The 21326-nt window shown below is 42.5% G+C and overlaps 1 protein-coding gene across 2 annotated transcripts in view; it reads right to left on the reverse strand.

The window, feature by feature from the left end:
• KIF16B (kinesin family member 16B) overlaps positions 1 to 14949 on the reverse strand; it is a 245950-nt gene extending 231001 nt beyond the window's left edge. For both annotated transcript variants that reach the window (XM_004697819.4, XM_045295431.1), the window contains exons 1-3: positions 14876 to 14949; positions 2732 to 2801; positions 369 to 482 (exon numbers count right to left, since the gene is read on the reverse strand). In XM_004697819.4, coding sequence (XP_004697876.1) covers positions 369 to 482; positions 2732 to 2801; positions 14876 to 14922 — 231 coding nt within the window. In that variant the 5' untranslated portion in view covers positions 14923 to 14949. The remainder of the gene's footprint in view (positions 1 to 368; positions 483 to 2731; positions 2802 to 14875) is intronic.
• Positions 14950 to 21326: the final 6377 nt, after the last annotated feature.

Raw genomic sequence — 21326 nt, forward strand, 5'->3', positions numbered from 1 at the left:
TCTTGGCCAACACCATAACGCAAATGTATCCATTCTTCTTCAGTCTTGGCCAACACCATAACGCAAATGTATCCATTCTTCTTCAGTCTTCCTTATTCAAAACAGTAGCCATGCTCAAATTTTAAACCAAATGGAAATTATGCTCAACCTCTCGTCATGCTCAGAAGTTAAAAAAAATAAACAAACAACTCTGGGGTGTCTGAGTTCTTCGAAAGTTTAAGATACATCACCCAGAGTAATAACCAATGCACTAATTAACAAGCAATAACTTTAGGAAAAAATTAGCAAGATAACTCAGAGTTTAAGGGCAGACAGGTTTCCCTCTACATAAAAATAAGTTCAAAATAAATATTTTGAAAATATCCTACCATTTCTTGTGAAATATAATCCTCACTTTTTGAATCAGCAGAGTAAAAGGAGAAGTCATAGGTGAAGGTTTTGGTCCGTTCTCTTCCTGAATCCCCAGTCCCGCCTTCCGGTATCTAGAAAGAGATGATTACAATGGTCATAAGAGTATAATAATAAAAATGGAGACAAAACTGTCAATTTACAAGTAAACCATTCAGGAGGGGGAAATGGCTCTTCATAAAAAATATATAATGACAGCCTATTCATATTTATACTTCAATTAAAACTCATTTAAGCCCTCCATATAAACTTCCTAAAAATAAAAATGAAACTAAACTTAGAGAAGCAAAACCCAGTGATACAGGCTGTGATGTGACCCACGGCTACTTTTTCAGACCTTTTGGTCAAGATCATTTTGGATAAACCAGTACTTCAACCACATTCTATTTCTTCTAGTTTCAGTGTTTTTGACTTCCTTCCACCTGGATTACTACAATTGGCTCTTCACACCTTCAGGAAGTATTAGTCTCATAGAGAATGGTATGACTGGTGGTCCCTGGAGCTGTGGAACTCACTGCCCCACTGGAAAGGTCAGGTCGGAGGCTGTCTCTTGGGTGAAGCTCCCCTTGGGAATGTTAGCCACGAGTCCTCTCACTTCTACCGGGACACATCCCGTACTGTGAGTTTACTGAAGATACATTCATGTATCTTTCCTTCCTTGCTACATACTTAAGTTGAACCCCAAATCATATTTTAAAAGCTTCATAATCCCCAAATCCTCAGTTCATTTGGCACATGATGAATAAAGTCAGTGACCACTGTCTTTTCCAACACGATTCGTGTTTTATAAAGAACATTTGTCAAAATCATTACTTTTTTTTTTTTTTTTTAGTACTTAGCGAGATTTATTTTGTGAAACAATGCAAGCGGTGGTAAGTCCCCACATATCATTGAAATGTTCAAAGTCTGGGCATTTGTTCTAGTAATTCAAATGAGAGAAGGACAGGCAAAACTCAAAAAGCAAAGAGTGATCAAGGGAAATAGACATCAAAATACACAGAAAGGAGGCTAATCCAAAGCCAGGATTTCCTTCACTCGGACCTGGCTGGGTTTCAAAACCAAGACTTTGTGAAAAACTGCCACTATATGAAAATGTAGGATGAATACATTAAATCACAAATGAAGGATGGCTATATCATTACATCACTGTCAAATCACAACATTACTTAACTGCTAAACCACTGAAAATTGTGACCCCGTTAAGTTGACAGATAACCGTACCTAATACTGCCAGTGTACTTTCTCGGCATTCATTACCACCAGACATATGTCATCAATGTGTACAATCTAGCTATAGACTAGATATTTTACTGTTGCCAAAAATATGGAATATGTGTGCTCATGATGAATAGTGGAACAATGAAATGTTTTAACAATTAAACTGTGATCAAAGCACTGGTGCTATACAAAGATGCATGAAGTAACGGGAAAATAATGAACAGCAGTAAATGGACAAGTCAGGACAAGTAGAAGCCTGAGAAGATAGCAAAGGTGAAAGGAGGGAAGCTCAGTACAGGCCAGGGAGGGCTGGAAGGGTGTAAAGGAGTGAGGGGAGGGGAGGACTCTGGACAAACAGAGCACTGGCCCACTCCTGACATGAAACGTCAGGGTGCAGCCTCTAGAGTCATGAATTAACAGAAAGCCACTCCTCGGAAATCTGCAGGAGCTGGATCAGTACTGTACTTTGCAAAAAAGCAGCAGTGCAAAAAAGCAGCAGGTGTCAGAGCCCAAGCATATCATGACAAATATCAAAGATGAATGGGCCTGAACTCCTTCCTTATTGTTTTTTATAATACATTTGGTTTCCTACCTAACTGAAAATTATTCAACGTCATTAACACATGTGCTACAGTTTAACTGCAGAAGAAAGCACTTGTCGTATAAGAAAATTTAGTATTTCTTTGTTCATTCACTACGCTGGGAATAATAGATCCTTTTGCAAAATGTATGAAACATGATGATTTAAATTAAAAAACAAAAATAAATGTGATGCCAAAGCATCACAATCATTCACAGAATACAGTCAATATCTAGGCTATGACTCCATGACTTGGTCAGAAAATAAGGATGGCGGGGCTTTGACTAAACTCAAAGCTCGCCCACCAGTGCTGGAGGTTGTGTGCAGCTTCTAAACAAAAGGAAAGTAAGAATGGGAGAGACAATGGATCTACACTCCCACTCCGTGACTAGGCCCACGTCAAAAAGTTGAGTTTACGAACTGAAATGAAACAGGCAGAGATGGCTTATTTACTCATAAGTCATTGTAACAATAAATCACACAAGAGACGTCATAGAACTACAGTAAGACCAGGTTATTACTTGCCTTTAAATTTGTGATTGTTGTTTTGCTTTTCTCCATTTGAATAATGAACTTGGCTTCCAAGTCCTTCTCCCTGCAACAGAAATAATCCATTACTTGTTAGGGGGAGAGAAAAATCTTGTTTTAAAATATTGTTTACTCTGAAGTAGCACCTGAAAAACAATTCCTAATAACACTCCTACATTCTGATAAACATGAAGGATACAAAACAGACATCACCATAGACATAAAAAGGAAGCCTGGTGTCCAAAGGACTATGGGTTGGGTTGCTAACTGTAAGTGAGGTCAGTAGTTCAAAGCCACTGGCCACTCCAAGGGAGAAAGATGGGGTTTTTTGCTCCTATAAAGAGTTTTGGAAACCCACCAGGGCAGTTCTACCCTGTACTATAGGGTCGCTATGAGTCAACCTAATGGCAGTGAGTTTGGGAGTTATAAAAATACAAAATATGACTGAAAAATAATATATTGTCAAAACTTCCTAGAAGAATTCCCACTGTATGCTAAAAAGGAGTGTAATTGACAGAAACCATGGAGGAATTGACTCATGGAAAAAGAAGTCCCACCCAGCTGATTATTAAAAGAGAGATGCTTTATCACTCCACCCAGGAAAAGAGAAAATTGAACTGATCACAGTTGTCCCCTCATCCCACTCTTTTTTTTAACAATCACTAAAAAAGAGAAAAGAAAAAGCCGAGCCATACTCTCTGCCGTCAAGCCTATTCCAACTCCCAGCAAGATGCAAGTGCCAGGGAACAGCAGAAGGAGAAGCAAGCAGAGTCCTTAAACAGCACAGTCTTCTGTGATAAACGGCCATACAGCCGCACAACGGCGTGTTATGCAGTTGAAAAAGGAACAAGAAAGATGTCTACACACTGTTATGGATTGATGATAAAAGCAGACTCTATATTTATATTATAGAGAACGCAAGATGGAGAAGAGCAGAAAGCGTGTACACGTGTATCACTCACCCACCCCGTACTGCGCAGGAGTCCATCTGGTGCAGAGCAACAGGGTCGAATTGCCTCTGGGGTCCCTAAGAGTGCCACTCTTTGGGGAGTAAAATAATACTTAAAAAAAAAACCACTGTTGAGTGGACCCCTGACTCATGGATCGCTAAGGGTTATCATAATCATTTCAATTAGCCAAATCAACTTACTATTGGCTTAGGCCTATTCATAAAGTAAAAACATTGATCCCCTGACCCCTTATGAATTGAACCCAAACCCAGTCTCTGTTATGTTCTTTCAAAGTGATGGATCCTTGTGTTGCATACTTATATAACTTACATATAAACATGAAAAGGGAAATTGTACTATCCTCTTTGAAATGGCGACCTATAAAGAAGGTGCTTAGGTGGTGCAAACAATTCAGTGCTCCACTAGTCACTGAAACGCGGAAGATACCCAGCCAGCGGCAGCTCAGAAAGCAGGCACACATGCCAATCTACTTCTGAAAGGCCGCAGCCTGGCAAATGCGGTGGAGCACTTTCACTCTCTACACGTGAGGGTGCACTGAAAACAACCACTGATAGAGAAGGAAGAAAACAAAGGAAAAGGGATGGAAACTAGATTTCTATAAATATCCTTTGTTATGCAGATAATTGTTTGAATTATAGTCAAATGCTTGTCATAAAAGTTGAAGTAACTAAATCTAATTGAACGGAGTGAAAAACTGCACTTGAAATTGTTTCAGGGGGCTAGATGCAGGAATTCGACTGCACGATGAACGGGGTTATTTCCTAAGGAGAAAAAGAACTACAAAGGAAGCCTACACAACTTTTAGTAACTTAATTTGGGTGGTGAAGTAGGTTGCATTACTCTGAGATTTTTATGTGAATTGCGGGATGATGCATAATCATGTTGGTGCCAGTGAGAATCAAGTTTTTGCAGTAGTTGAAAAGAGGTATAAACATAGAGTTGATGAGGTTAAGCAAAAGCACTGTAGTCTTGTATCTGAACAGGAAACATTAGCATAAACTGTATCTGGATCTTAATGAGAATTTCATAGGTGAGTTGTTGCATCCTTCCCACATACTCTTCAGCACTGGCACTGAGACTAACACAGAGGAGAATGGCACCTCTCCCACAACATACTTGGGGATGGCAGTGCTGTGCTAGGACTGGAGTGCTGTAAACCTAACTGAACTTGAGAAGAAAAACTCATTAGCTTCCCCAAACCCTAAGGTTGAGAGAGACACAGTCCACACACAAGATTCTCATCAGATAGAAATTATTTCAATCAGCTGGAGGCTTATTCTCAAGGCCTGTCTGGGTCTTGGGACTACATCAGGTCCCACATGGCAACCCTGTTCAACATACTTGGAGGACAAGCTTATCCTGGAGAGGGCAAAGATTAGGTGGACCTGCACTGTGAAAACTTGGCATGGGAGGATGGGAGCATCAAGCATCCATGGCTCTGGGTTTAAAGAGACATAGCCTGCTTGTCAGCTCACACTCAGGGGATTCATTTTAAAAGATTCTGGCCCTGATTAGATATTCAGAGTTAGCAAAAACAACTCAAGTGGGTGGGCAATCGGTATTCATGCCAGGTATGCAAGGATGGCTTAATATTAGAAAATCAATCCATGCAATCCACCATATAAATAAAAGAATCATAAGGTTATATCTATCAAGACTGACACAACAGCCACACAATGAACTCAAATGTATCCAAATTCAGAAGATGGCTCTGAAGCAGGCAAACGGTCTGGCTGTTCTCCATAAGGTCAACATCAGTTAGTCGACTTGACAGCAACTCACAGCCAACAACATTCTAACTACCTGGTGACTGATCTAAACACACATACAGGTGTCCTGCCTGCACCACGCCCGTCTTACTTCTGTAGCAAGCTCTCAGTGCTTCTTCACATACTAAAGACAGGGACAGTTCTGAGAGGCAAGAGTAGGTCATGGACAAATGCATATACCTTCCCTTTACAAGGCCCTGTGAGGGTCCCAGACTACAGTCTGAACTTCTCCTGTTTCAGGGTCCACAAGAGCAGCATTCAGGGGTAGGTACATGATTCGAGTCACCTGGGAAAAGATGGCCAAATGAAGGTGAGAACTGACTTGGTTAACATGTTAAGTGAAATAAAATCGGGCCAAAAAATGAGACCCAAACATGGACTAATGCAGCACCCCTATTTTTTATACTGTAAGTGAGGAGAACAATTACCAGAAAGTTCTTTGAACACTGAGTTACACTGTTTTCCCAAGTGTCTATATTTACCTCTTGGCCTAACGCAGTCTATGAAAACCTGCTCTCTGTCTGTTACTATGAGCCCTGACTGTCTCTATGCACACTGGCTGTGAAACCACACTGTTAGCCCTGGAGACTGCCACACCTCCCCAGGGCTTTCTGAGTACAGATGTGGCACACAGAGAAGCAAAGCAGCAAATAGGAGGAAGGAGCAACACCCCAACCTCAGGCATATATTCACTTGGCCACTACTTGGGAACCATCCATCACGAGAGATCACAATGGCCACTACTGGGCATGCTGCACCAGTGAAGAGCCAATAAACCAAATGTCCAGCAGGGGCTCCCACCCCAGGAGTCCTCTAATTTTGGTGGAAAGAGGAAGTTCCTGGGAATCTTTGAAACCCCTGAGATGCAGGCAGCACCCCACACCGAAATTTCAGATTCTCTTGGACTGGGGTACAGTACCTCAGCTGTGAAGGCTGTGAATGACTGTCCTAACCTGCCTGTTTTTCTGCTTCCCCCGATAAATGCTTTAGAGAGCCAGCCTGTGGCTCACCCCATAATTAGAAGTTGCCCCTATAACTCAAAGCAGAAAACAAAACATACAGAAATAGGAACCTGTGGAAAATCCAAATAGAGAAAGGGGCCAAACCTGCTACCAAAGCCTCCAGGCAAGCAGAAAGCACCTTCCCAGACCCAATATGCCCAGAATTCGATTCCGCGGAACTGGGAGATTCCAAGTCCCAGGATCAGGTTCAGATTGTGAATCTCTTGCTAACTGACCTTTCGACAGCCACTAAATTTATTTGGCATCTTGGGTTGGTACAAAGAGTTAACACCCTGAGCTGTTAATTAAGAGGGTGAAGTTGTGAGTTCACCAACCCAGAAATGATCTCCGTTTTCAGGAAAATGAAAGAGGACGCATACGTTACACCATATACAAAAAAGAACCCAAGATACATTAAATAACTAAATGTAAACCCTAGAACTATAAAGATCATCAATGTAAAGATAAGACAAACTTAAAACACCCTACTACAAGGCATAAACAAACTATCAAACATACACTTAATGAAAAGCTTTGACACAGTGCACCGCTTGTGGCACAGTGATGAGTCTGGCAGTCTCCCACTCATATAGGAGAAACCAAAATACAACCTCCTAACAAATACATCTGTCTGCATGAAAAGGCTTCATCAGAAAAGGGAAAACGAGACCAAAGACGAGGAAAAAGTTTTGGCAATGATGTACGGGATAAATGGCTATTCTTAAAATCTATTACAGAACACTGTAACACCACAACAAATAAAAGACAATTCAAATTTAAAAGGGCAAAAGACACAAATAGACAACTCATCGAAAATAACATCTGGACAGGCAACAATTATATAAGGAAATATTCCCAATGAATAGCCATTTGAGAATGTAAATCAAAACAATGATGGCATACGACCTTTTACTAGTACTGCAAGCCAAGTTCAATGAAACAGAAAATAATAAATGCTGGAGAGGGTGTGAAGAGATTGGAGCCCTCTCATATAGCCAATGAGACTGTAAATCTAGACGACCACTGTGGAAAACTATGGCGCTTTCTCAAATAAGTAGGAATAGAAGCACAATGTGATGCAGCAATCTCTCTACTCAGTATATACCCTAAAGATAGCAGAAGGAAAACATGAGAAGATATATGCATGCCCATGTTTATCAGAGCACTATTCACAATAGCTCATCCGTGAGGAAAAGATAAATAAACTTTGGCATATACACACTATGTAATACAATGAATACCTAAAGAATAATGATCAAGCTGTCAAATACATCATGGCATGTGCAAAGTTAGTGTGTTAGTCTAGGTACTTTGGAGAAAAAAATCCACAGCAACTCATGTATAAGAGAGAGTTTTATATAAAGAAAATGTGCATCACGCAAACATCCCAACCCAATGCTGCCCAAGCCCACAAGTCCAACATTAACCCATTAACCCAACACCAGTCACAAAGTCCTTCACCTCACAAAACAGAGGCAATAATGCCGACTGCAGGAGGAAAGTTGAGTCAGTGAATGTGTAAGCATCTCAGCACTGGCAGGGGTCTCCACACGGCTGCATCGGGGTAGGTCCATGTAGCTTCTCCTTGGGGATGTCTTGTAGGAAGTCAGTCTTGCAAGCTGAAGCAGGGAACTGCTAAGGCAGCTGCACCCGATGCAACCATCACAAAACAAGACCCGAGAACTAGAAAGGCGAGGCTTCACCACCCATTTATCCCTCTGCCTTTCAACCAGCACCACATGTGATTATCGGCCAGGCTGGCACAATTAACTAACTCAGTTAGCCAATCCCACAAAGACAAATACTGTATGAGACTACTAGTATAAAAGAAAAAATATCAAGAAAAATAGTTTACCCACCAATACATAGCTGACTTCAATGGTTACAGTAATGGCAGGGCAAGGGGGGAGGGGAAGGGAGGGAAGGGTGAAAAGGAAAGAAAATTTATTTTAAGATATTAAATAATAGTTGGTAGTAATAAACATACACAGTAGCACAGATTGGTATATAGTAAACAGATAACATAGCTAGATAGTAGCATAGAATAATTTTAAAGCCCTATGCATCATAATACACTCTTGCATACCAACACACAAAAAATATATAAAATTAAATTAAAAGTTTAAAATAATGGATCAAAAATGGCAGATACGTTTTAAATTATTAATTATAAAACAATGCATAAGTGAACAAAAAAATTCAAACCGTAAAAAGGAAAAAAGACCCACCCAAGGGGAGGGTATTGTTTGTGTCTCCACAGGGAAAGAAGGACCAGATTTAAATCCAGTGTTACAGGATGCTAATGCAGCCTGCCAGCATGGAGAGGGGAGCCAGGGGAGGGAACTAAAGGCTCAGCCCCAATACCAGCTATGTGGACAATTGCCTCTCCCCACAGAAGAATTTACTTTAGAGGACAGCATTGAAGCTGCAGCTAGGGGAGAGGGGCATGTCTGATCAGAGCACATTGGAGCAAATGAATCTGGAAGAGAGAGTGAAGCACATCCTGGCCCACCAGGCCTGGAGGACAATATCCCGGCTCCAAACAGCCAATGCACAGAGTGGACCATATGGCTGGCCCCACTATGAGACATGACGTCCCTCACTGACCTATGGCCCTATGGGGGACAACCTAGGAAAAACACTAAAGGCACGCCACAGAGCAAGTGGGGGGGAAGGATGGGGGTGCAGAGCAGGGAGCTCCCGAAGGAGTGCAAAGGATAGACTTTGGGCCCAGAGCTTGGCACCCCATGGGACTTGACTGGAGGACACGTGTAGAGGTCAAAAATCAAAACTTGATCTATTTACAGGTTTTTCTTTCTTTTTAAATTTTTTTAATTTTTTCTTTTTCTTTTTAATTAATTTATTATTTTCTGGGTCATTGGTTTTCTTTTTTGTTGTCATTGCTGTGTTCTCTTTTGTCACTTGGTCTTGCTATGCCTTGATTTTTGATGCACATTATTATCTCTACAGGTCTATCTAGATAAGATAGCCTGGATGAACAGTCTGGAGGAGAAAACGTGACCTATGGCTCTGAGGGGACATGGGAGAGAGGGAGGTGGGGGAAAGGAGGTGGTGTTGACCAACCTAGAGACAAGGGAGCAACAAGTGATCCAAAATTAGTGGCAAGGAGGGTCTGAGAGGCCTGGTAGGGATTCAGTAAGGGCAATGTAACCGAGAGAAATTACTGAAACCCAAATGAAGGCTGAGCATAATAGTGGGACAAGAGGAAAGTAAAAGGAAATAGAGGAAAGAACTAGGATGCAAAGGGTATGTAAAGAGGTCTAAATATAGGCATGTACATATGTAAATATATTTATATAGGATGGTGGAGAAATAGATCTAGTGCATATATTTATAGGTTTAGTATTAAGGCATAGATGGACATTGGACCTCCACTCAAGTACTTACTCAATGCAAGAACTCTTTGTTCTATTAAATTGGCATTCCATGATGCACACCTTCCTGACACGATCACTGATGACAAATGTGTGCATAAGCAAATGTGGTGAAGAAAACTGATGGTGACTGGCTATCAAAAGATATAGCGTCTGGGATCTTAAAGGCTTGCAGGTAAACAAGCAGTCATCTAGCTCAGAAGCATCAAAGCCCATATGGAAGAAGCACACCAGCCTGTGTGACCACGAGGTGTCGAAGGGATCAGGTATCAGGCATCAAGGAACAAAAAGACATATCATTGTAAATGAGGGTGAGTGCAGAGTAGAGACCCAAAGAGTAGAGACGCAAAGCCCATCTGTAGGCAACTGGGCACCCCCTTACAGAAGGGTGGTGGAGAGGTGACAAGCCAGACAGAGTGCAGGGTAGCAATGATGAAACAGACAACTTTCCCCTAGCTCTTAAATGCTTCCTCCCCCCACTATCATGATTCCAATTCTACCTTACAAATCTGGCTAGACTAGAGGATATACACTGGTACAGATAGGAACTGGAAACACAGGGAATCCAAGACAGATGATCCCTTCAGGACCAGTGGTATGAGTGGCGATACTTGGAGGGTGGAGGGAAGGTGGGGTAGAAAAGGGTTACCAATGACAAGGATCTACATATAACCTCCTCCCTGAGGGATGGACAACAGAAAAGTGGGTGAAGGGAGACATCAGCCAGTGTAAAATATGACAAAATAATACTAATTTATAAATTATCAAGGGTTCATGAGGGAGGAGGAGCAGGGAGGCTGGGGGGTGGGGGGGGGGAGAGGAACTGATATCAAGCGCTTAAGTAGAAAGAAAATGTTTTGAGAAGGATGTACAAATGTGCTTGACACAATGGATGTATGTATGGATTGTGATAAGAATTGTACGAGCCCCCAATAAAATGATCTTTTAAAAAAATAAAGTGAACAAAATTTTAAAAAAAGAAAAGGGAAAAATAAAAATCCCTAAGAAGCTCTGCATCAGTCACTCTTTAGTCATGCCACCATGTAGTTTTTTGATTAATGCAGATATATACTCATCCCTCAATATCCATGTGAGATTACTTCCAGGATCCTATCAGATACCACAATGTGAGGATGCTCAAGTCCAGTATATGAGATACCACAGTATTTGCATATAAGATACAAATGCCCACCTATGTGTTTAGAATCATCTCCAGATTACTTCTAATACCTAATACAATGCAAAAACTATGTAAATAGCACTTTACTCTCCCTCTTCGTCTTTGAGGGATGGGTGTGACCATTTCATTGCTTGTTTCAACTATTTTCTTTAAGAAGTTGGTTGACGCCCCAGATGCGAAACCAAACTAGGGGGCCTACTCTTTTCTTCTGTGAGTGTGTATATAGATTTAAAATAAAAAATAAAATGTTATCACCTATGTGTATTATGCTATCAGGTAAGGGTGCACTACTAAACAAAGGCCAGGGACTCAAACCTGCCAGCCACGGTGATGGGGAAAGGCGAGGCTGTCTTCTGCTGCAAGACCTGTTGCCTCAGTTGCTATGAGTCAAACCTGACTCGACGGCAGAGGGGTTTGGGTTGGGTGCGTGTGTGTCTTACTTTGTCATTTAATCTCCTGTCTTAGAAATCTTAAAACAGATGTATTCTGAAGTCCTGCATAGTTTTTCACCAAATAAAAGGCACTAATTTAACAAATAACCATCTTGGTATACATTTAGGTCATTGAAATTTGATTTTTTTTTTTAAGCATCTCACAAGAATTATGTACCAAACATTCTTACATACATCTCAGTAGGTGGAAATATAATCAACATAACTCCTAAAATTGAAATTCCTACACAAAGAGATTTATAAGTTTCTAATCCTGGCCTTGACTATCCAAAACCCTAATAGGAAAGTCTCAGAGGCTCTGACTTCTACCACCCTCCCAGCAGGAGAGTGTCTGTTTCACTATGCCATTGTAATACCATATATGCTCGTGTATAAGCACAGTTTTAATGTATTTTTTGGTGGTAAAATTAGGTGCCTTGGTTGATATTCCAGTCGGCTTATACTCGAGTATATACAGGATGTTTGGTTAACATTCACCAACCTCACTGGTAACAAGTAGACTCCTATCGCTATTATAATCTGCATTTATTTCCTTATGAAATAGGTTGCATATTTTTTGTTTGGCCATTTCTTCTTCAATTTCACTGTCAACTGATTGGATCATTGAATCTTTTTGAAATGGCTCACTGGAAGGTCACGTGTCTAATGCAGCATTTCCAAATGTCAACATCCACATCACCGGAGGCTTAAACCCATGCTTCCCAGTCTGCTGAGAGAGGGGTGTCTTTCTCATACCTGAGACCATTATGAGAGTCAACATGCACACAATAATCTCTCTGGGCGGGGAGGAGATGAGCCAGTCATGGTGCGATGTAACAATGATGAGAAATACAACCTTTCTCTAGTTTCTAAAGGTTTCCTCCCCGTTCCCACTACCAAGACTCGAATTCTATCTTGCAAGACTGGCTAGACCAGAGGAGGTACACTGGTACAGATAGGAACTGAAAATACAGGGAATCCAGGACGGATGAGCCCTATAGGACCAGTGGTGTGAGTGGCAAAACAGGGAGGGTAAAGGGAGGATGGGTAGGGAAGAGGGAACCGATTACATGGAACTGTGTGTGACCTCCTCCCTGGGGGACAGACAACCAAAAAGTGGATGAAGGGAGACGTCGGACAGGGCAAGATATGACAAAATACCCATTTATAAACTATCAAGGGCTCATGCGGGAGGGGGGAGCGGGGAGGGAGGGGGAAAATGAGGACCTAATGTCGGGGGTTTAAATGGAGAGAAAATGTTTTGATAAACGATGTGCAAATGCGCTTTACACAATTGCTGTGTGTATGGATTGGGATAACAGTTGTATGAGCCCCTAATAAAATGTTAAAAAAAATAAAAAATAAAAAAATAATCTCTCTGGGCATGTTGCTTCCATGTAGCAGCTAGGACCTCTCATATAATTCTCTATTTCCAAAAGACAACTCACCAACTTCAAACATGTTCCTTCATCAAAGCTCTTCTACATTCTTGAGCATCAAACTTCCGTTAGTGGGTCCTTACTCTTACCCATCTCTCTCCTTCCCATCCAGTGAACTGTCAAGTCCCATAAATTCTGCCAGGGAACTGTCTCAGCTTATCTCTCCACCTTCCCACTTCCATTTTTGGACCAGAATGAGCCTTCCTTACCTCTTCACTAACCTGGTACCACCAGCTTCCTGTTGATAGCACAAATACCAACCTATCAATCTATACATATGTCTGGGCCAAAATGGCCTAGACTGGCTAGGCCCGCTCACAGCTGGCCTTGTATTTTGTGAGTCACGTCCCTCAGCAGACAGTGGGTTCCTAGAAGGCACAGACAAGGCTTCCTGCACCTGGTCCTGGAAATAACACCCAGAACAATGGACGGTACTGGACTAGTACTCTCTAATGTGAGTCAATACAACTCATACTATTTTGTAGAAGGAAAAAAATACATATAAATCCACTATTTAAAAGAACTTTTTTTAACAATGTAAATGACTTTGAGTTCTGGTTGAGTGTACGGAAGAATATATATATATTCTCATTGGGTTTACAAAAAAGTCAAAATGACTTCCCTGAACAGCTTTAGAGATAACTTGAAAATCACAAAAACATTGAGTTCTAAAAGTGCTGGTTTCCAAATATTACAAGCCAGAATGGCTCCAGACTTTCCATCAGTGGCTGTGAGGGTGACAAAGGAGACTACCTGCTCCAATAAAGGTTATAGCATTGGAAACCTTATATAGAGCCATGATGAGTAGGAATCCCCCTATAGCAGTGGTTTGATTTAGTTTTTACTTACCAATACTGGATTGACACAGCAGCCCTAACAATGGGCTCCCACATATCATAAATCATGAAGATGGTATAGGGCTAAGCAAAGTTTCATTTTGTTAAACATACCGGCACAAGGAGTTAGAGCTAGAACAACTGGCCAGTTTTAAAAGTAAACAAACAAATAAACAGATGAGTTAAATAAGTTGTTTAGTCTGACAGTCTTTTGATGTTGTCCTTCTGACGTTCCAATCAACTATCAGAGCCACCAATGCCACCAAAGTGACAGAAGTTGGAAAGCCATGTGGTAATTGAAAAGTCCAGCAACTCCACTGAGAAGCCAATAAAAACAAATGTCTTTGTGTGAATTGCCATTATCAAATCGGAAGACACATACCACGACCTTAGAGCTAGTGCATTCTTCAGAGTTAAGCCAATTTTTTAAAAGTTTAACATTTCCATAGCAAAAGAACAGATGATTCTCCAGTGACCACGGAGTCAAATCATTCTGAAAAGCATTACTTTGTGAAAAGATTCCATTCCAAATGTGCTCACAGCCCTTCTGCTCTCTAAATATTTCAAACATGTGTGCGCAAGTGGCAGTTTTTGTCTGGGAGTCCAAACTTTGTGGAAGTTTTCCCATCAGCCCTTTCACCTAAAGTGACGCCTGGTTCATTTGCTGATTAGAAACTATAAATCCCTTATAGGGGAGTAAAAGGGGGTAGAGTTAATAGTAAGAGAGCTTCTCAATTGAAACAAGCAAGGGCTTTGCCTGAAAGCTTTGGGTGTCCCAAGAGCGACCCCTAAACTCCTGGCTGAAAGGATTTCACCTCTGCAGGGGTTGGCCCCTTGATGCTCCCTAAAAAGCTGTTTGCAAGCTTCCCAAGAAATGTCAAGGGAAGAGTTTGTGGGGGTCTTCTGCGTGGCTTTGTGAACACTTTCCCCTGAATGCCCCTCCAGAGAAACATGCCAAGACCAGAAAACTCACAAGTCGCCCAAGCCCCAGAGGCCACAACCCGGGCCCGGTAGGCCAGGGCCACCGCTCAAGTTCAGGCTGGCCTTGGAACAGAGCTGGGGGGGGGGTTCCTCCAGGTGAGGGTGCGGTGAAAGGAAAGCGCGAGTGACCCCACTCACCTGCGATTCATGGGGCGGACTCTCACGGCCACCTTGATAGATGCCATGGCTCATCCTGGCCCGGCCCCGCGGGCTCCCACGGGCCTGACGCCCAGCAATCGCCAGCGACTCCCACAGCTCCTCCCGCTGCTCCCTCCCACTTCCCGCTCCGCCACGGTCCCTCACTGCGCTTCCGGACCTGGAGTCCCAAGGCCTCGGCCCAGTAGCTAGGTCACTGAGCATGCCCAGCGCCGCGCGCCTCCAGCCCGTCGAATCCGTGCTCCCGGGTTTGCCGGCAGCCGGGGGCGTGGCGGAAGGGCGGGGCCCGGGGCTGCCTCCGCGGTGCGCAGGGGCCGCCCTAAGGCACGGCCAGCAGGTCTCTGGAAGGTTGGAACCTTTCCCTATTCCCGGAAAACCTGGAGGTGGGGCGTGGAGTGGGGGTGAGTTGCAGCAATTTAGGACCAGAGCTAAGAACACAGTCCTAGGAGTCGAATTGACCCAAAATCGTTTCCCAGGCCTTAACAAGAGGCTTTAACCACCCCTCCCCCACCCCAACCCCGCCCCATAGCTGGTGGTGGTGGTTGGGTGGCCAGGCCCCACCCGCAGCGACTAGTTGTCCAACAGAGAAGGAGGGAGTGACACAGTGGCTGTAACAGGGGGCTGTAAAGATAAGAGTAATTGTGAGGATGGTGCCGGCCCAGGTGGTATTTCGTTCAGTTGTATATGGGGTCGCTATAAGTCAGAACCAACTTGAAGGCACCTAAGAACAGGGAATTCAAGTCTCGAGTTGCAATTTTGAAAGATTTTATAGGCAAAATATTAAATGATTCAGGAAGCATTTGGAGAAGATGGAAAGAATACACAGTCACTGTACCAAAGAGAACTAGTTGACATTCCACCATTTAAAAAGGTAGCATATGAGCAAGAATCAATGGTGCTGAATGAAGAAGTTCAAACTGCACAGAATGTATTAGCCCAAAACAGGGCTCCAGGAATTGATGGAATACCCATTAAAATGTTTCAGAAAGCTGAAGAAGCACTGCAAGCACTCACGAATTTGGAAGATGGCTTCTTTGTCAACTGGCTGGATGGGATTCATATTTGTGCCTATTCCAAAGAAAGGTGACCCAACAGAATGCCCAAACTATAGATTGAAGTCATTGATATTGCACACAAATAAACCTTTGCTTAAGATCATCCAGCGATGGTTACAACAGTACATTAACAGGGAACTGCCAGAAGTTCTGGCTGGTTTCAGAAGAGGACGTGGAACAAGGGCTATCATTGCTGATGTCAGATGGATATTGGCTGAAAGAAGAGAAAACCAGACAGATGTTTACTTGTGTTTCCTTGACTAATGCAAAGGCTTTAGACTGTGTGGACCACACTAAACTATGGATGACTCAGAGAAGGATGGGAAACTCCAGAGCACTTCACTGTACTAATTCGCATCTTCTAGATGGATCACGAGGTAGTTGTTCAAACAGGACAAAGGAGTACTGCATGGTTTAAAATCAGGGAAGGTGTGCAACAGAGTTGTACCCTGTCAGCATACCTATTCGATCCGTATGCTGAGCAAATCCTCAGAGAAGCAAGATTATATGAAGAAGGATGTGGCATCGGGATTAGAAAGCTTATTAATAATAATAACTTGCAGTGTGCAGATCACACAACCTTGCTTGCTGAAAGTGAGGCGGACTGGAAGCACATGATGATGAAGATCAAGGATTGAAGCCTTCAGTATGGATTACAACTCAATGTAAGGAAGACCCAAATCCTCACAAGTGATGAACCAATGGGTAACATGCTGATAAATGCAGAAAAAGGTTGACGTTGTCAAGAAGTTTGTCTTAGTTGGAGCCACAATCAATGTTCATGGAAGCAGCAGTAAAGAATTCAAACGACACGTTTCATTAGGTAAATCTGCTGCCCAAGACCCCTTTGAGTATTGAAAAGCAAGGCGGTTACTTTTTGGACTGAAGTACTCCTGCCCAGGCTATGGTATTCTCACTGCATCATATGCATGAGGGACATTAAATTAAGAAGACCGACGTAGAGTCAATGCATTTGAATTGTGGTATTGGAGAAAAATATTGCAAGTACCATGGACTGCTAAAAGGACAAACCGATTTGTCTTGGAAGAAGTAAGGGCAGAGTGCTCCTTAGAGGCAAGGATGATCAGGCTTCATTTTACATACTTGGGACATGTTGTCAGGAGAGACCAGTCTGTGGAGAGGGACATCATATTTGGTAAAGTGGAAGGGCAGTGAAAAAGAGGAAGGCCTTCAACTAGATGGGTTGGCACAGTGGCTGCAACAATGGGTTCAGGCACAGGAACAATTGTCAGGCTGCTAGCATACAGATTGAACAAATTATCTGCTAGCATACAGATTGAACAAATATGATAAGAGGACATAATCCTGAAGCACATAATGTGTCTGTTCATCTGTGTGTGTACTGCTTGCAGGTTGCTGTGAAACTGGATGCTCTGTCATCAACAGTTCAAGTACTTGCATGGTCACCCAAGAAGAACGAATGTCAGTGGATGTTCCAGACTAAGAACACACTACAAAGAAGAAACAGGCTGCCCACTTCTGAGAAATTAGCCACTGAAAACCTTATCAATTCAGAGGCACCAAAAAAGGAAATAATGTTTTTAATGCACTGAAAGTTTGGAAAACAGAAGATTAATTTTTTTAAGCCAGCACCTTGGAAGCCTTGCACCATCTGCAAATCCAAAACAAGTCCATGGATTTAGTCATGTGTAAAGTGAAAAGATGCCTGCAAATTGGTGACCCATTTAGCCCAAGGATCATATTTCTTTGACCAAATCTACACACCAAAAAGATAAAGTGTTAAAAAAAAAGACTTGAAGACTAAGATGTGTCTGATCCAAGCCATAGCATTCTTGATTACTTCATAGGCATTGGAAAATTGGACAAAGAATAAGTTAGATGGATTTGAAGTATGCTGTTGGCTAAGGATATTTACTATGCCATGGGTTTCTAGAAGAATGAACAAACCACTGGTGGAAGATGTACGACCAGAATGCTCACATACATGTTATCAGGAAAGAAAATGGCATCATGATTGATGGAGTAGAGAGTCTACCAAAAAACATACGGCCCTCAACAAGATGGACTGGCACAGTAGCAGTAAACATGGGCTCAAACATAGTGATTGTGTGTGGGAAACAAGGATTTTTCCCAAGTCATCTCCCCCAAATATATGCCAAACTTAGCTGCTTGCAAAGGACTATACACTTGGAGGTCATCAGAAGTAGATCAGGGGTTATTCGCCCTAAGGGTTATCAGCCAACTAGAGCAAGCAGTCACCACTGTTTATCCCACAACAAGTAAGGCCCACTCCCTTCTGATAAGGATAGTAGTTGACTGTTTCCTTGTAGGAGACCCCAGAGAGGTCAAGCCCTCCCAAGGATGACCAAGGTTAGACAACTATCATGAATCTAGGGTCCGACCATCTTGTCACATGTATACCCCTAGACCTTCGCATTCCTATGGGCACACCCCTAGCTCATCCCCTTCCTGTCACGCTTATGCCTATCATACATCCCCTTCCTACAATGCGTATGCCTATTGTACTGCCCCTTCCTGTGACATGTGGTTACCTATAATCATGCCCCCCTAAGGAGATATAACCCTTGGTTAGCAATAAAGTGGGGGCTCTCTCCTGCTCTCGAAGCTGCCCCCCCACACACACACACACGAAGACCACCAAGCGGGGCTGAGGTGAGCATGCTACCATGAATTGTGTCTGACTCCATTAATTCAATCTCTCCTCTATCTCTCTTGCTCTCTATGACTTTACCATAATCTTTACTTATTATCGCTGCACAATTGCACCTACTGGACCTGTGATGATTTGTTGGGGACCCTCCTCTCCCCACAATTATGAGGATGACATAGGACCAGGCAGTGTTTCATTATGAGTCACGGACAACTCAAGGGTACCTAACAACAAAAAGGCTAAATAATTAGTTAATTAGACATTTTTTGGATTTGCATTACACTTTAGTAGTTTTAATTTTTCTATATAAGAGATGTTCAGCTAGTGTAGGGACAACAGTCCAACCGCTAAAACCTCAGGCCTTTTTCTGTGCTTGCCTACCCCACCTCCATAGAACTTAAATTCATCCAGGCATGCAGCCCAGGGAGGGCAGGACCCACCTCATATGGAAGCTGCTTGGACACAAACAGTGAGTAGCCCATCTAGGAGAGTTGAGGCTGATTGGTTAGAATACTTCCAAGATTGATGACCACCAGTATTTAGTTCTTATTCCTGGCAGAGCATCAAAGGGATCACACCTCTGCATGGCCACTGCAATTCTTTGGACAGTTGTATTAAGCTTTCTAGGAATAGGCATAACTTACTCATTAAATCAGTTTTCTATTTCCGGGTTCATTGGTGGTTTCTATTTTTTTAGGTCTTATGCTTATTTTAGGTCTTTCACTCCAGCACAGAAAAAAATGAATTTTTCTGCTCACTTAAATATTTGCAAGCTCATAAAGCAGTTCTATTTGTCTTATGTTCACCATGAGTCAAAGTCAACTTGATGCTAGTGGGTTTATATCAGTTTTGTACTGCTGCATAGTGTTCTAGAGGAGGAAAAATACCCCAAGTTCAAATATATTTTATTAAACAGGAAAAAGGCAAAACCAACGACAAGTCTTCTAGATGAGGGAGACCATCAGTATGAGGCCATCAATGTGTCCAAGAATGCACAGAAAAGTGGCCACTTAAATAGGATACGGAAAACAAAATCCATAGGCTATTAAATTTTTACAAAATCATGAGTGATGGCAGATCAATTTAAAACAGTTTTAGGTGGGACTACAGAAGTGGGAAAAGAGACCATGATGGGGATATGTACACTATTACAGATAGAAAAGCTTACAAGATTGGCTCAGATCCTTCCAACCCAGGCAATCAGGGTATGCCTCATGACTATGAAACACTGGTACCACACACCCTCATGACTATGAAACACTAGTACCACAATTCCCAACAAGGATACACCAATGCAAGTCCCTGAGGGTGAGGCTGCCCCTCCCTGGACTGGTTAGGGAAGCAGTAGCAAACTACTTCCAAATACACTGCATGGAGCAAAGATTTTCACTTTGCTGAATCTATATGGAAACTCAAAAGATGGATTTTGGGTTTCCACTATAATCCGTAGCCTTCTGCAGCTCTCATACAGTAACAATAGTCCAAAATTTAGTAACTTAAAAGAAGAATTGTTTATTTTTCTAAATCTGTACATTGCTGGTCTCATTTAGATTATTAATTCATATGGCTGGGGACTGGGAGGCCAACTCCTTTCACTTTTACATCCCCAAAAGGATTAAAACCAGGTGTCAGATGAGGCAAAGCTGTCTTCCAAGAGGGCTAACCCAATGCAAGTGCTTTGGTTGGAGTCCCATTGGCTGGAGGTGGCGGCCTGACCCAACTCAGAGTCAGTGTGAGAGGGGAAACCCAACAGAGGGAGTATTTAGACAAAGGACTGTAATGGTTGGGTGGCCACCACAAAGTCCCAGTTCAAAACCACCAGCCACTCTGGAGGAGAAAAATGAGGCTTTCTACTCCCATAAAGAGTTACAGTCTTGGGAGGTCAAGGGCAATTCTACCTTGTCTTATGGGGTCTTTATGAGATAGAATCAACTCATTGGTAGGGAGTGTGGTTTTTTGAGAACAAAGTAAGAACTTAAAAAAAAACACCAGTTGCAGTGGACATCAAGCTTTTCAAAGAACTAACTGCAGTGGCTGCTGAACCATAATCTTTTGGAAGTAGAACACCAAGCCTTTATTCCTAGATACCTCTGGGTGGTTTCCAAGAGCAAAACTTAATAACCTAGCACTTATTTTTTTATACTACCAAGGACTTCAGTGTAACAATTACCCCAATGCCATAAAATCAATTCCAACTCAGGGTGACCCCATGTGTTACAGAGCAAAACTGTTCCATAGGGTTTTCTAGACTCTAATCTTTACAGCCACCACTTGCTTGTCACTTTGTCACCATGTCAGCTGGTGTGTTGCTGTGATGCTGGAAGCTATGTCACTGTTATTTCAAAAGCTAACAGGGCCATCCAAGTTAACCAGTTTCAGCAGAGCTTCCAGACCAAGAACAGACTATAAAGAAGGAATCTGGTGCTCACTTCAGCATTGAAACATTATCAGATACTGAAGATCAAATGAATGAATGTAGAACATTCTCAGAAATCATGTCAGGGGATGGGCCCTCGGGTCAGAAGGAACTTGAATGTGACTGAGGATGAACCACGTTTTCACAGTGGAGTCAAACACGGTGATGTGAATGGAGTAAAGCCCGTGGGAGTGGCTTTCTCACAGTGGAGTCAAACATGGTGATGTGAATGAAGTAAAGCCTGTGGGAGTGGCTTTCTCACAGTGGAGTCGAACACGGTGATGTGAATGGAGTAAAGCTGTGGGAGTG

The sequence above is a fragment of the Echinops telfairi genome, unplaced genomic scaffold (assembly GCF_000313985.2).
Source record: "Echinops telfairi isolate 266 unplaced genomic scaffold, ASM31398v2 ScPeMD7_5592;HRSCAF=6446, whole genome shotgun sequence".
NCBI lineage: Eukaryota > Metazoa > Chordata > Mammalia > Afrosoricida > Tenrecidae > Echinops > Echinops telfairi.